General features: G+C 41.8%; 1 protein-coding gene across 1 annotated transcript; it reads left to right on the forward strand.

Annotated features, from left to right (window-relative positions):
- Positions 1 to 1649: 1649 nt before the first annotated feature.
- LOC145406085 (N-acetylglucosamine-6-sulfatase-like) lies at positions 1650 to 7207 on the forward strand. The gene is made up of 5 exons (XM_080277270.1): positions 1650 to 1803; positions 2860 to 3028; positions 3595 to 3743; positions 4476 to 4563; positions 5888 to 7207. The coding sequence occupies exons 2-5, from the start codon at positions 2894 to 2896 to the stop codon at positions 7205 to 7207; spliced, it is 1692 nt and encodes a 563-aa protein (XP_080133396.1). The 5' UTR covers positions 1650 to 1803; positions 2860 to 2893.
- The last annotated feature ends 5811 nt before the right edge of the window (positions 7208 to 13018 follow it).

Here is a 13018-nt window from a genome sequence, read left to right on the forward strand (position 1 = left end):
AGCAGTGGAGATGGGACTGTTGAGGAATGTATGTGGAGTACAGAGGGTGGATAGGATACGAAATAGTATGATTCGTGAAAGGTGTGGAGTGAGGAAGTCGGTGGACACCAGAATCGAAAAGAGTGTCCTGAGATGGTATGGGCATGTGGAAAGAATGGATAACAATAGAGTGGTGAAAAAGGTTTACCTGAGCGAATTTGAAGGAGGGAGGAGACGAGGTAGGCCAAGGAGAAGGTGGAGAAATAAGGTGGATGAGTGTTTGAGGAAGAGAGGTTTGGAAGTCGGTGAGGCTAGGAAACTGACAAGAGATCGAGCTGGCTGGATGAATGTTGTGAGGAGAAATGCATGAGCAGGGATTTTGGCACCCCTTGTGAGCATGTCAGCGTCCGGATTGACTCAACCAGATACGTTTGTGTGAAGCTGCAGAATGTGGTGAATGTTTTCTGGCGTATCCGGTAGAGCCAGGATTCCGGGGGCTTGAATGATGAGTGAATGGAAGTGTGGCCTATTTGGATTGGGCAAGTTTGTGCTGTCTGGACATTGCTACTCCTCACTCTGCCCTTGGGATGGAAAGGAGGTCCGGATGATGATGATGATGATGATGATGATGTGTGTGTGTGTGTGTGTGTGTGTGTGTGTGTGTGTGTGTGTGTGTGTGTGTGTGTGTGTGTGTGTGTGCGCGTGTGCGTGTGCGCGCGCGCGCCCTATTTCTTATATGTCCTCTGCCGTTTCCGCTTCACTGTCCGTAATGTCGTGCACTTTTTTTTTTTTTTTTCCTTGCCCTTTTCTGCCGTAGGTAATGTGGCGTGATGTAGAAGGTAGGATAATGTAGTGTGGTGTGGGACAGTGGAAGATATGATAGTGTGTTATGTAGGAGGTGGGATACAGTAGTTTGATGCGATGTGGGAGGTAGGATAGTGTACTGTGACAGGCAGGACAGTGTGGTGTGGGATAGTGGGAGATAGGATAGTGTGCAGTGTGGTGTGGGATAGTGGGAGATAGGTTAGTGTGTGATGTGGAAGGTAGGATAGTGTAGTGTGGCAGGCAGGACATTGGGACAATATAGTGTGGTGTGGGAGGTAGGATAATGTGGTACTGTGTGGGAGGAAGGAGAGTGTGGTGTGGGTGGTGCTGTTGGTCAACGTCCATACGGTCTGCTGCTTTATGGCCCTCATGGTTACACCATGTCCTCGTGACCATTACACTAATATAAATCGAATCACAAAACTTCCAAACTGTCTGGTTACCTTCAGAAACAGAGATCAAGTGAAATGAAAGGGCCGAGGGGGGGTGCGAGATAAAGGGAATGAATCTATCTCCCAATAATGTAATCGTCATTTTATATGTGATGTAAATATGCATTATTTTCCTTATATAAATAACACGAATGCATATGAAAATGAATGTCATCATTTAATGGGTTATAATAATTATGTAAGCAGAACGATATAGAAAAGTAACCCCGTATGAAAGCTGTAATCATTTCGTTTGTTTACATTGTGCAGCTGTGACGAGGAGCAGATGTGATAACAAAATATTGTAACACATGAATCTAAGATAAAATACATCATTATCCTGGGTTATATTTACGGTCGTGATAATGAAGTTGTGATGCTATAAGTACAGACCATTGAAGAGGAGAGGTATTAGCCCAGAGTAACTGTGCATTTCAACCCTAGTAGTTGCGTAAGCTATTATGATAAAGCCAATTTATGGCCGAGGCATTGGTAACCGACTCACCACCACACACCTGAGGGATGGCCTCACACTCTTGCTGTAGCCACGGCAGCACTTGCAACGAACGTAAGAGCAGCCAAGCACTTCCATTCTGTATCTTGTACTGTATTTTGCTTGGAGGGAGAATGATAGCCAAGAAATAAGCCTTTCCCAGTGTTAGCAAAGTATGAATTGGGAAGAGGTGTCAGCAAGAAGAGTGAAGTACATTATAATGTAAGTGTTGTATTGACGGCATTTATGTGTCCCGGAGTCAGTGTGCATCATCGATAAACTGGCAGGATGCAAGACCACAAATAAATGTAGCTTGAGGTTACACACTTAAAAATGTATACTGGATTTCACTCTCATATGATTAATGGTTACTGTAATATCGGCTGTCATAGAAGGTCAAAAATAACAATTGTTACCCCATGCTTATAGCTTAGAGAGAGAAAAAAAAATGCACCAAAGTAAATTTTGGTTTATAGGTTTGAAGAACTTGATTTTACACACCAGAAAATGTATACAGTATATCACTTTCATATGTCCAGTGGTTACTGCACAATCGACCATAAAAAATAAAAAAGTCACTCCTCACCATGCGCGAGAACGGGATGTCCTTGAGAAATAAGGGAGAATAAGGTGGAGGGAGTTTGAGGGGAAAGGGAGGGAATATACCTGCCACACACAGCCAATACAGTTTAGAGGGGGTATAGGGGGAAGTTTGGGTGGGAGAGGACACAGAGGGCAGGATCCACTGGGGCGGAGGGAGGTGGAGAGAAGGGGTTGGGTCGGTCCCTCCCCACACCCGAGGAGGGGACCGGATCATGCTTGCCACCACCTCATCTATTAATTTCCATTGGCTAGGTACCACTTACATCATAAAAGAGGTGGGGTTACAGCTCTCCAATTTTTTGCAGCCTCTCTACAATCGTCAGCCGTAGGACTTCACTTACTAAGTTTGGAAACCAGCGATCATCAGTCATAGGACTTTAGGGGTCATAGGGCTTTAGGGGTTAAGAGACAATGGTGGACTGCAAGATGGTAATTTTAGCCTGGAGTTCACTGGGGTCACATTCAAATGAGCCTTGGGTTACTGCAACTACCGTACTACTACTACTACTACTACTACTACTGTTATAGGGTGTGGTGGGTGAGGTGAGCAGATGAGGCATGAATGATGTGGGTGGTGGAGCACCAACAGAAGATCTACCTCTTCCTGGGGTTTACATTCTTCCTTTCGGTGATCTACTGGTCTGCCCCCTACCAGACCAGCCCTCCCCTTCCACCAGAGGGATCCACACTCCTGCAGGTGGGAATTGTCACCACTTTTGTATCAGGGATTCTACTCATTCAAAATGGTGGTGGGCTGGAGGATAAGCTTATATGACTGTACTTTTAAATAAGGTATATGCAGTGTATCATGATTTTGTTCTATTCTCATTTACTCTTTCTCAGAGATTTCTTCCAGATTTATTAGTGTCACCTCTGGCTAAGAGAAAGCTTTCAAATGTGTTTATTTGTTTTGCAACATTGTTGTAGTTTAAGTATTTTCTTCTGTATAAGTTTAATGGTAGGTGGGGCACCCATCATCCACTCACTCAGTATAATACTGCCTTCAAGTGATTACACTGAGTGACAAACCACATGAATTCATGTAAGCTAGAAAACCAAGTCCTATGCTGGTTGGTAACCATATAACTTGATGCCTGATGGTTTAGTGGGTTAAGGCACTTCAACTGAATGGGGCCCTGCCTTGGGAGCAGGTTGTGAAGCCCAGAGTCAGACATAAAAAAAAAAAAATGACAACATAATCTAATTTAATTAAGTCTGTCACAGCATAATCTAACATAACATCATTTGACCCATCAGGTTGAGCGGCCCAACTTTGTGTTCATCCTAACTGATGACCAGGATGTGGTACTGGGTGGGATGCAAGCACTGCCACACACACGCCGCCTCCTGGGAGATCATGGCATCACCCTTACTAATGCCTTTGTGGCCAGCCCTCTGTGTTGTCCCAGTAGGTCAGTCAGCTTCACCACCAGTGGTTTGTTTAAATACATTCAACTCTGAATATTGGCTGATTTAGGCCTATTTGTGTTCAAAATTGTGCCATCTGTCTACCTGCCAACAAGTAGTCATACATATGCACTAACATTTGAGTCCCACCCTTACATTCATTCATTCAGCCATTTGGTATACAGTAGGTGTTATTCACTTAGCCAAAAGATGTATCATTTCTCTAAGGTAATTCTTGCTACTAGTAGATTTTATTCAGTCTGTGGGAAAAACCTGTAGTGAAGGGGTAATGAAATCAACAGTACTGTATATATCACTCCTCCAGTTCAAAAGTTATATATTCCCTAAGGAGAGTATATTTTTGATGGAAAAAAAAAAAATAAAGGATGGCGAAAGACATCGTCAGTTTGAAAGAGTTTCTTAAGGAAATGGCTAGCAACTGTTCAACATTGTTCATTATTGCCCCATAGTTCATTATATCCCTTTTAACCTGTAATGTAACTGATAGGTAATATGAAGCATGTGGGTGTGGATGTATCTGCTTGTAATGTGGAGTTGGGATTCCAGGGACTTGAATGGTGAGTGAATGAGAGTGTGACCTATTTAATTTGGCAGACTTTTGCTAGTTATCCTTCTGTCAGTTTTTTTCTTGCACTCTTCACCCTGCCTAAACCCATCCTTATGTGGGAAAATACCGTATTTTTGGATGATGATGATGATTACCTGCCACATTTCAGGTCCAGCATCTTGACAGGCCAGTACGTCCACAACCATGGTGCAATCAACAACTCTCTCAGCGGCCAGTGCAGCAGTCAGCGCTGGCAGGTTAGATATCACATCACCTCTTGTTCTTGAGGCCCTAGGCCTACAGGATCTGGATGTGAACCTGGTGGACTGCACAGTGAAGTTTCCCTTTAAATGCAGTCCACCATTTCCCTTTGAAGGACAGGGAGGAAATTGAGGGACATTTGTATCAGCCTTCAGGATGGAAAGTTGGAAGTTTGAGGTTGAGATAAAATAGGGAGAGCATAACATCCATGTAAATGTCTCATGTTTATTGACACAAGATGAACTGTAACACATTTGCATTGCTGTATGTGGAGTTATGCTTTGCCTCATAAGTTAGAATTTTTTTTTAACTTTCCCTACAATGACATTAAACTTTTTTTATTCTGTTTTTGCTACTTACAAATGATATTCAGGTTAGGAGAGAGCTCTTAAACTGGAGGAGTTGGACTTAGGACCATATTCTCCTTGGTGAAGGAGGCTCCTCAGCACCTTTCCTTAACAGTTTATTTCTGTATCTGGTACACTAATATATGCTAGTCTGTTATTTATGCCATTTATGTCAGTGTAACGAAGATAATAAGCCGCGTAACAGACAATACTGAAATGTATTACTGTATTCAAAATAAATTACAAAGGAAGAGGTATTATGCACCATTCTAAGTCAGTGAGAATACAGTCTGTAGCCTTCATTAGCCCCTTTAGTATAAGAGGTCTTTCCTAAGTTGAATTGAAACTTCTAGAGTTAGCAAGTATAAAAAGACATCATCGTCCTGAAGGTTAAATACTTCATTAGAATACTGTGAAGTGTTTTAGTCCCTGGAAAAAAAAAAAAAATCTCTGCAAAGACTTGTGATAAGAGACTTTGCAAGCAACTGATATTTTTCTTAATAACTACTGTATTGGTGGTTCATACAATGTAGGGTGTTGTTATGTGTGCCTGCACTCTTACTTTACATTCCACTAAGTACAAAAACTTAGTGAAGATAGGCCAGCATGATTTTATTAGAGAATTCAGCCAGAAAGTTAGAAATCAAGAATACTAAGTGTGCTTAAGTTTGTGTATACCATAAGTCATCATTTTATATTGGGGATTTCAGCCAAAATATCACTTTTTTTTTTTTTTTTTTTTTTACTGTTGGTACAGCTATTTGAGGACTCTGGCAGATCAACTGTGGACATAGCAATGGGACTTCAATAGGCAGTTTTCTCAGAACTACTGTGGACATAATAATAAAAGAAGAATGTCATAAAAAGGCAACCTATAATTACTTTCTATACAGCTCCAATTTGTCATTTTTAAGTTACTAACACTTATTTCATCCTGTCTGTGTTTGATGTGACTGTGTGGCACCTGACATAGGACGGACCAGAGAAGAAAACATTTGCAGCGCATCTGAGGAAAGCAGGCTATGTGACCTTTTTTGCCGGCAAATACCTGAACCAGTATGGCCACTCAAGTGTTGGAGGTGTGGGTCATGTGCCACCAGGCTGGGACTGGTGGTTGGGGCTGAAAGGCAACTCCCGCTACTACAATTATTCCCTCTCCATCAATGGCAGTAAGGAGGTCCATGGTGACGACCCTGGGCATGACTACTTAACTGATGTGATGCGATGGCGAGCACTTCAGTTCCTGGAGCAGCGCCCCCGAGGCAGCCCCTTCTTTATGATGCTTTCCACCCCTGCTGCACACGCCCCATTCACCCCAGCACCGCGCCATGCTCATAACTTCTCGTCAGCTGCAGCCCCACGCACTGATAACTTTAATGTGGTGGCTGGGCCAGGAAAGCACTGGCTGCTGCGGCAGGGAGTCCAGCCACTGCCCCCAGGTGTGGTGCAGCGGGTGGATGGGGTGTACCGGGATCGTTTGCGCACCTTGCTGGCAGTGGACCAGATGGTACAGGAAGTGGTGCAGGACCTGGAGGCCCGTGATCTGCTCACCAACACTTATTTAGTCTTCACTTCCGACAATGGCTACCACCTAGGCCAGTTCTCTCAGCCCTTGGACAAGCGGGAGCCTTACGAAACCGATGTCCGTGTTCCATTGTTGATGCGTGGCCCCCGCCTGGCCCAAGGCACGACCCTGGCTTACCCAACCACCAACATTGACCTGGCTCCAACTTTTCTTGACCTGGCTGGCCTCTTAGTCCCCAAGTATATGGATGGCATGTCCCTCAAACCGTTGATCATGGACACAGAGGATGACACAAGTACTAACAAGATGTCAGGACCTGGACAAGAAGACCGAAGTAGTAACATGGTATCAATCCTAGGGCAGTTGGATCGAAGCAATAAGAGGGTGACAGGACTCAGTCGGCAGCTGCGACGGACAGTGCTGGTGGAACACTCTGGTGAGGGTGTGCCATTCAACCCTGGATGTCCTGCTGCACCCCCTGGAATGAACGGCTGCAACCCTGACTTTGCGTGTAAGTGTGAGGACTCCCACAACAACACGTATGCATGCCTCAGACAGCTTGGTCAGTGGGAAAACCGTCTGTACTGCCAGTGGGCTGATGATGAGAGTTTTGAGGAGGCATATGATGTAGGTGTGGACCCGTGGCAGCTTAACAACACAGTAGGTGTCCTGCCTTCCAATGTACACAAGAAATTGCGTAACCTGCTCAAGAACATGCAGCGCTGCAGGGGTCCACGATGTAACACACTTGCTGCTTTTGTTCTTTAATTTCTCTCCATCATTACAAGCACACATTATCTTTCCACCACACTCACTGTATACTGTACATAGTTTACCACACACACACACACACACACACACACACACACACACACATATTGTCATCTTCACCACCTCAGCTCCACTACCACATCACCAAACCAGCTCATATATGTCCATCTGCATTCACAGATGAGGCTAAAGTCACTACTTTGCAGTACTGATCTTTGTCTTAACCCTTTCAGTAGGATGATATTGTAATAGTTTATTCCCTCTGCCACCAACAGTTTTTACAAACTTCTGAAATATTGTCCTACTACTAAACAGTTTTATTGATCTTGTGAGAGACATTTTGAACTAGACTTTGTTAACTTCATTACACCCTAAGCTGGATCAAATTATGTGTTTTAGTCAGAATAGATAAAAGAGTGTGAACTTTCTGGTGGGTGAATATATAATTTAAAGTTTAGAATACATTATTATCTGCGACTCATACTCTTGTTGGTTAAGGAATATCCCAAGCACCTCTTCCATGGTACTTCTGTATACACAGTATCTGCTTATGGCTTGTTAATAACCTCTAGTATGGTGTATGTAAGTACAGTATTAATAATGTTTAAATATAATGGTGCTTAATACTAGGCCCTACAGTGTAAATTAAATAGTTCAGGAAGAAATGCTTGAAAGAATCCTAAGCTGATGAGAATACCAACTTAAAGACACAGAGGAGAAAAGATATGAGATGTTATAGGTCACATTATCTGACAAAGATTCTTAACCCCATTTAGCTTGGCTGATGGCCATGTGTAATCACTCTGAAGAGTTGATCTGCAACCAAGAAGACTAATTCTGACCTCATAGACAAGGCTCATTGAAATTCATGCGACCACAACTTTGTAATTTATTTACAGACGTGGCCCAGATCTGTCAGATGAAAATGAATCAACTTCATATAGTGTATGCATGTAGTTGAAATCATCCTGACAGTTACTGTATTGTTAGACAGCTGGTGGTCTTGTGGTGTATCCCTTTCACTGCAGTTGATGCATTTGGTTAATTTATACTCAGGGTAACACCAAATGATTTCGTTCAAGTGTGAGATATCCTAGCAGTTCACGGCTTCAAAAACTATCTCATGTAGGCAGTTCTGTACTACTGGTACACCTATAGTCCTTCCAAAATATCGAGATCGTTTGGGCGTTGTCCCTCACGGGAATACCTCTTCGCGCGACGCTGCTGAATCCGTACCAAAACACACCTCTCTGTCTCGTGTCAGATATTTACCACTTCTAAATTAAATTTATTTACAGTATATATATATATATATATATAAAATTCTCTATTAAGGCTATATAGTGTAAGAAAATGCCTATTGTTTTTAATAATAACAATGACTTTTTATAAATACCTCAACACTTGGCAACGTTGCTTTCCAACGCTGTCACGCTTCTAGGTGAGTCAGTGAGGGTAGGTCAGGTGTCAATCCGCAGGTCACTTCCTCTCTGACCGCCGTCAGAGATAAGCTCCTATCCCTACTACTTGCCCTCGTCTGCTCCACAGTCGAGAAAAAGAACTTATTTACAGCCTAAATAAGTATTTTTTAGAAGGCAAACAGAGGACCTATAACTCATAAAACCGTATAGACTTTTTACAGAAATAAATCTCCATAAAATGTAGATTTTATATTCAGAGAGAGAGACAGACAGACAGACAGGCAGACAGACAGACAGAGTAAGGAGGTTTTTCCTCAAATTCTAATATTCATAAAACCGTATAGACTTTATAGAAATAAATCTCCATATAATGTTGATTTTATATGCAGAGAGAGAGAGAGAAAGAGGTAGTGAGCTGGGAGTGAGGGTTGTCCCTTGAAGTTTGTCTCTAATCCGATAATTAGTCCAGTAGAAACTGTGGCAACGTCGCACGTAGGGGAATTCCCTTGAGGGACAATGCCTAAACGATCTCGATATTTTGGAAGGACTATATGAATTTCATATATACTAACATCAGATGATTTTGTTCAGTCAAGAGACACCCAGTGTGCATAGGTTGGAGTCCCCAAGCGGCATCTGAAAGTTTTCCAGTCATGGAATGCCATTCGAACCATATGCTTTTCTTGTATCTATAACTCCTTCATTCTGGTGATGTATTTTAAAATTTATTCATGTTATCTCTGGAGGATTCTGTTCACTTATGGGGAGATGACAGATATGGTCTTGATAAACCCTTTTGCTACCACAAATGCTTCTTAAGTTAAATATCATCTATAGATTGCAAGAATAAAAATAAATATCACTGGATAGAAGGAGTTAAGTTTTGTGGACTATGATTGGTCAGTCATAGGATCCTTCACTTACAAGGAGTAATGTGTGATGCAACTGGCTTTTACTGTTAGTGTCTGTATAGTTACATTCTAGGGCTGAGATTCACAAGCAGACACAATCATTTCCCTTTCATTACTAAGATAGGTTTATGTAGGTGGAACAGGGAAAAAGCAAAAATGCTGTAAGGCAGTTGATGTAAGATTGTCTTGCCAGAACCAAAGCTGTTTAAAATGCAGTTGGCCCTCCATATTTGTGGCTTCAATTGTTGACAGGCTACTAAACCATCTTAAAGTACTCTGTTGTAAGATGTACTTTGGAATGATTTAACCTGTTTTATTAAATGATTGAAAAAAAAAAAAAAAAAAAAAAACCTTAAGCTATTCTAACACCTGATCATGTTTTGTGGCACTGAAAAGGGTTTTTAGACATTCATATATTTACAATACAACTGCAGGGGACATTTTGGGGGTCAAAAATTGCTCAGATTTTTGGATTCATGGGGGTTTGTGTTCCCCAATCCCACAAAAATGGAAGGCTAGCTGTACTCTACTATTGGCAGCAAATTCTTTTCATCTTTACTACTTTTTCTCCACAGACTTTGAAAATTAGTCTGGTGAATCTGGAGCAAACAATACTGATCTGTGACCCCATATATTGATCAGTGTTGGTTGCGGTGGATCTGTGAAACTGATGTCAAAGTCCGTGGAGAGAAGCAGGAGAGGTTTTTGTTACTAACTGTACCTTTGTATACCACTACTTACCTGGGTGGTGGAATGAGGGTTTTCCATAATATAGTATCAGAAGTAAATAGAAGAATAATGCCCACTTGGAAATTATTTTTATTAGCAATGTGCAGCGGGTTTTGCCCAGCTTGAACTCTCTTCGTTATACTGTATTTTGTTATGGGTATTATTCTTCTCTTATAACAGGCCATAACACTGTGATATGGAGACACAGTATTAGAAGTAAATTGCCAAGATGATAAGCTTTAGTACAAAATTAAAGTACTGGTTAGGGTGCCCTTTAATACTGTAGTATAATACAAGCCCCTTGATTCATGAATATAGTTCATTCTGACAAAAAAAAAAAGTAATTGGTAATTATTCATTAGATTATGCCATGAAAATAAATATCATTACTTCAGCAGCTAATATGTTATATCTTCATACAGTGTTGTTTTGTTACAGTGTATGAAAGGTATTGCAAATGTACTATATTTTTATATTCAGTAGAATTAATGTGAAGTCCACCACATAACATAGAAAATATTTCTAGTTCCTTAACCCATCATTGGTGCGGGAGAGGGATGCCTGGGTGTGGTGACACCAATATAACTGGGTAGTGGAGCTCCCTTGTTATATGAACATCCCTCTATCCCCTCTGTATCCCTCAAAAGGGGCCTGTTGGATTATGTAAGAATGGCAACTTAGGCCTGCAGTTGCTTGTGGGTTCGTCTGCCATTACTAAACCCTTCAGTATAGTGACTTTTTTTTTTTTTTTTTTTTTTTTTTTTTTTTTTGCTACCTCCAAACAATTTTATTCAGCTTACTGGTAAGTCCTTCACTCCTGTGACATTCATTTTCCCTTTGTGTGGCTTGGGAACTGACAAGAGATTGAGCTGGCCGGATGAATGTTTTGAGGAGAAGTGCATGATCAGGGATTTGGCACGCCTTTCCAATGTGGCAGCGTCTGGATTGACTCTACCGGATGTGTTTATGTGAAGCAACACAACGTGGTGAATGTTTTTGGCGTATCTGATAGAGCCAGGATTCCGGGGGCTTGAATGATGAGTGAATGGAGGCATGACCCATTGGATTGGGCAAATTTGGGCTGTCTGGACATTGCTACTCCTCACCCTGCCCTAGGGTGGGCAAGGAGGTCCAGATGATGATGATGACGATGTGGCATGCCACAAGAGTGTGGAAAGTAGTTCCATCTTTTGCAGTGTTTGTGATAAGTGGATGCATAAAAGATGTACCAGCAGTGGTATTAGAGGTAGACTGCAAGATAATTTTTATTTCATGTGTGCAGAGTGTTGGGGAAAGCATGTAGAGATGTCAGGCATGAAAGAATTGATCTTGCTAGTGAGTCTCTCAAGTGTATGGAAGAGTTTTGTTGTTTGGGAGATGTGTTATGTGCTGGAGGTGGGGCTGGAGCTAGCTCAGTGGCTAGAGTGAGGAGTGGTTGGAAGAAGCTCAGGGAGCTGTTGCCTTTCCTGACATTAAGAGGGCTCTTCCTCTGTGCTAAGGGATCTTTGTGTGTGACATGTTTTAGGAGTGTAATGCTGTATGGTAGTGCGACCTGGACAGTAAAGGAAGAGGATATTCGCAGACGCAAATGTACAGAAATGAGAGTGATAACCTGGATGTGCAGTGCATCCTTGAATGCGAGGCCTTTGGAGTTAAGAGGTAGGTTGGGACTGGAGTGTACTGCTGTTGTGATGAGGAGAGGTAGATTGAGATGGTTTGGGCTTGTGGAAAGGGTGGAGGATGACAGTTGGGTGCAGAGAGTGAGAAGTGTTAACATTAGGGGTAGGGTTGTGAGAGGCATATCAAATAAGACTTGGGATGAAGTCATCGAGTGTGACCTCAGGGATGAGGGACAGAATAGGGAGGCTACCGGAGATCGAACGCCATGCAAGTCTGCCATTAGGTGACCAAGGTCAATACATGTAAGCATTTTGGAGCCTTTATAAACAAAGTGAAATGATCTCAAGACAATTTTATTAACTGAGTTTTTCACTAGTAGTATAGAATTAAATGATTAAGGCTTTATCCAGTTTGAAAAAACTCTTCTGAGCTGATTAAAATCATCTGGAGATAGTGACAGTAACATGAGAAATACAGTATGTCATCAAGTTAAGGGGTTAAGAAAGGCTTTGTCAACTTGAGGATTTAGACAGCCTTCTCTAGTCCCATCAGTATGAGAGCCCTGCCTTGTCCAGAGTTTAATAAAATTGTCTGGAGGAAACGAGGCTGTAATTGAAAAAAGTCACGATACTGAATGGGTCAATATGTGTATAAGACAGGTTTTTTACCACATATCAGAGAATAAACAAAAGAGTAATTTTTGTGAGTAGAAATGCACTCACTTTGTTCATTTTACTTTAACTTTGCCTGAAATTGTTCTCTGTTAATGCTGAATGTAGAGTTGTAACAGTAAATTAACACAAGAATATGATGCTTGTCACAAAATGCTATGGAAAGGATGGAGAGCCATAATACTGTCTTCTGTAAATGAGATGTGTGAAGGAAGCAGCAAAAGGTCAAGAATTTAGGCCAAGTTAAGGTGAAAGAAATGCAGCATTAGTCCTAAAATGACATCTCTCTTTAGTTTAATGACATTGTTTTATTGTGGGTACTACCAGCAAGTTGTTTGTAGCATGGGAGGATTTATAGCGAGGGTATTAATGAAGATACAACTATGTGTGAATGGTATTTCTGGTGGGGTGAAGGGAAGAATTATAAGAGTAGAATAGTGCTTGGTGGGCTAGTGA

This window comes from Coenobita brevimanus, chromosome 69, assembly GCF_032717465.1.
Source record: "Coenobita brevimanus isolate Jiangsu-jjx chromosome 69, ASM3271746v2, whole genome shotgun sequence".
Lineage (NCBI taxonomy): Eukaryota > Metazoa > Arthropoda > Malacostraca > Decapoda > Coenobitidae > Coenobita > Coenobita brevimanus.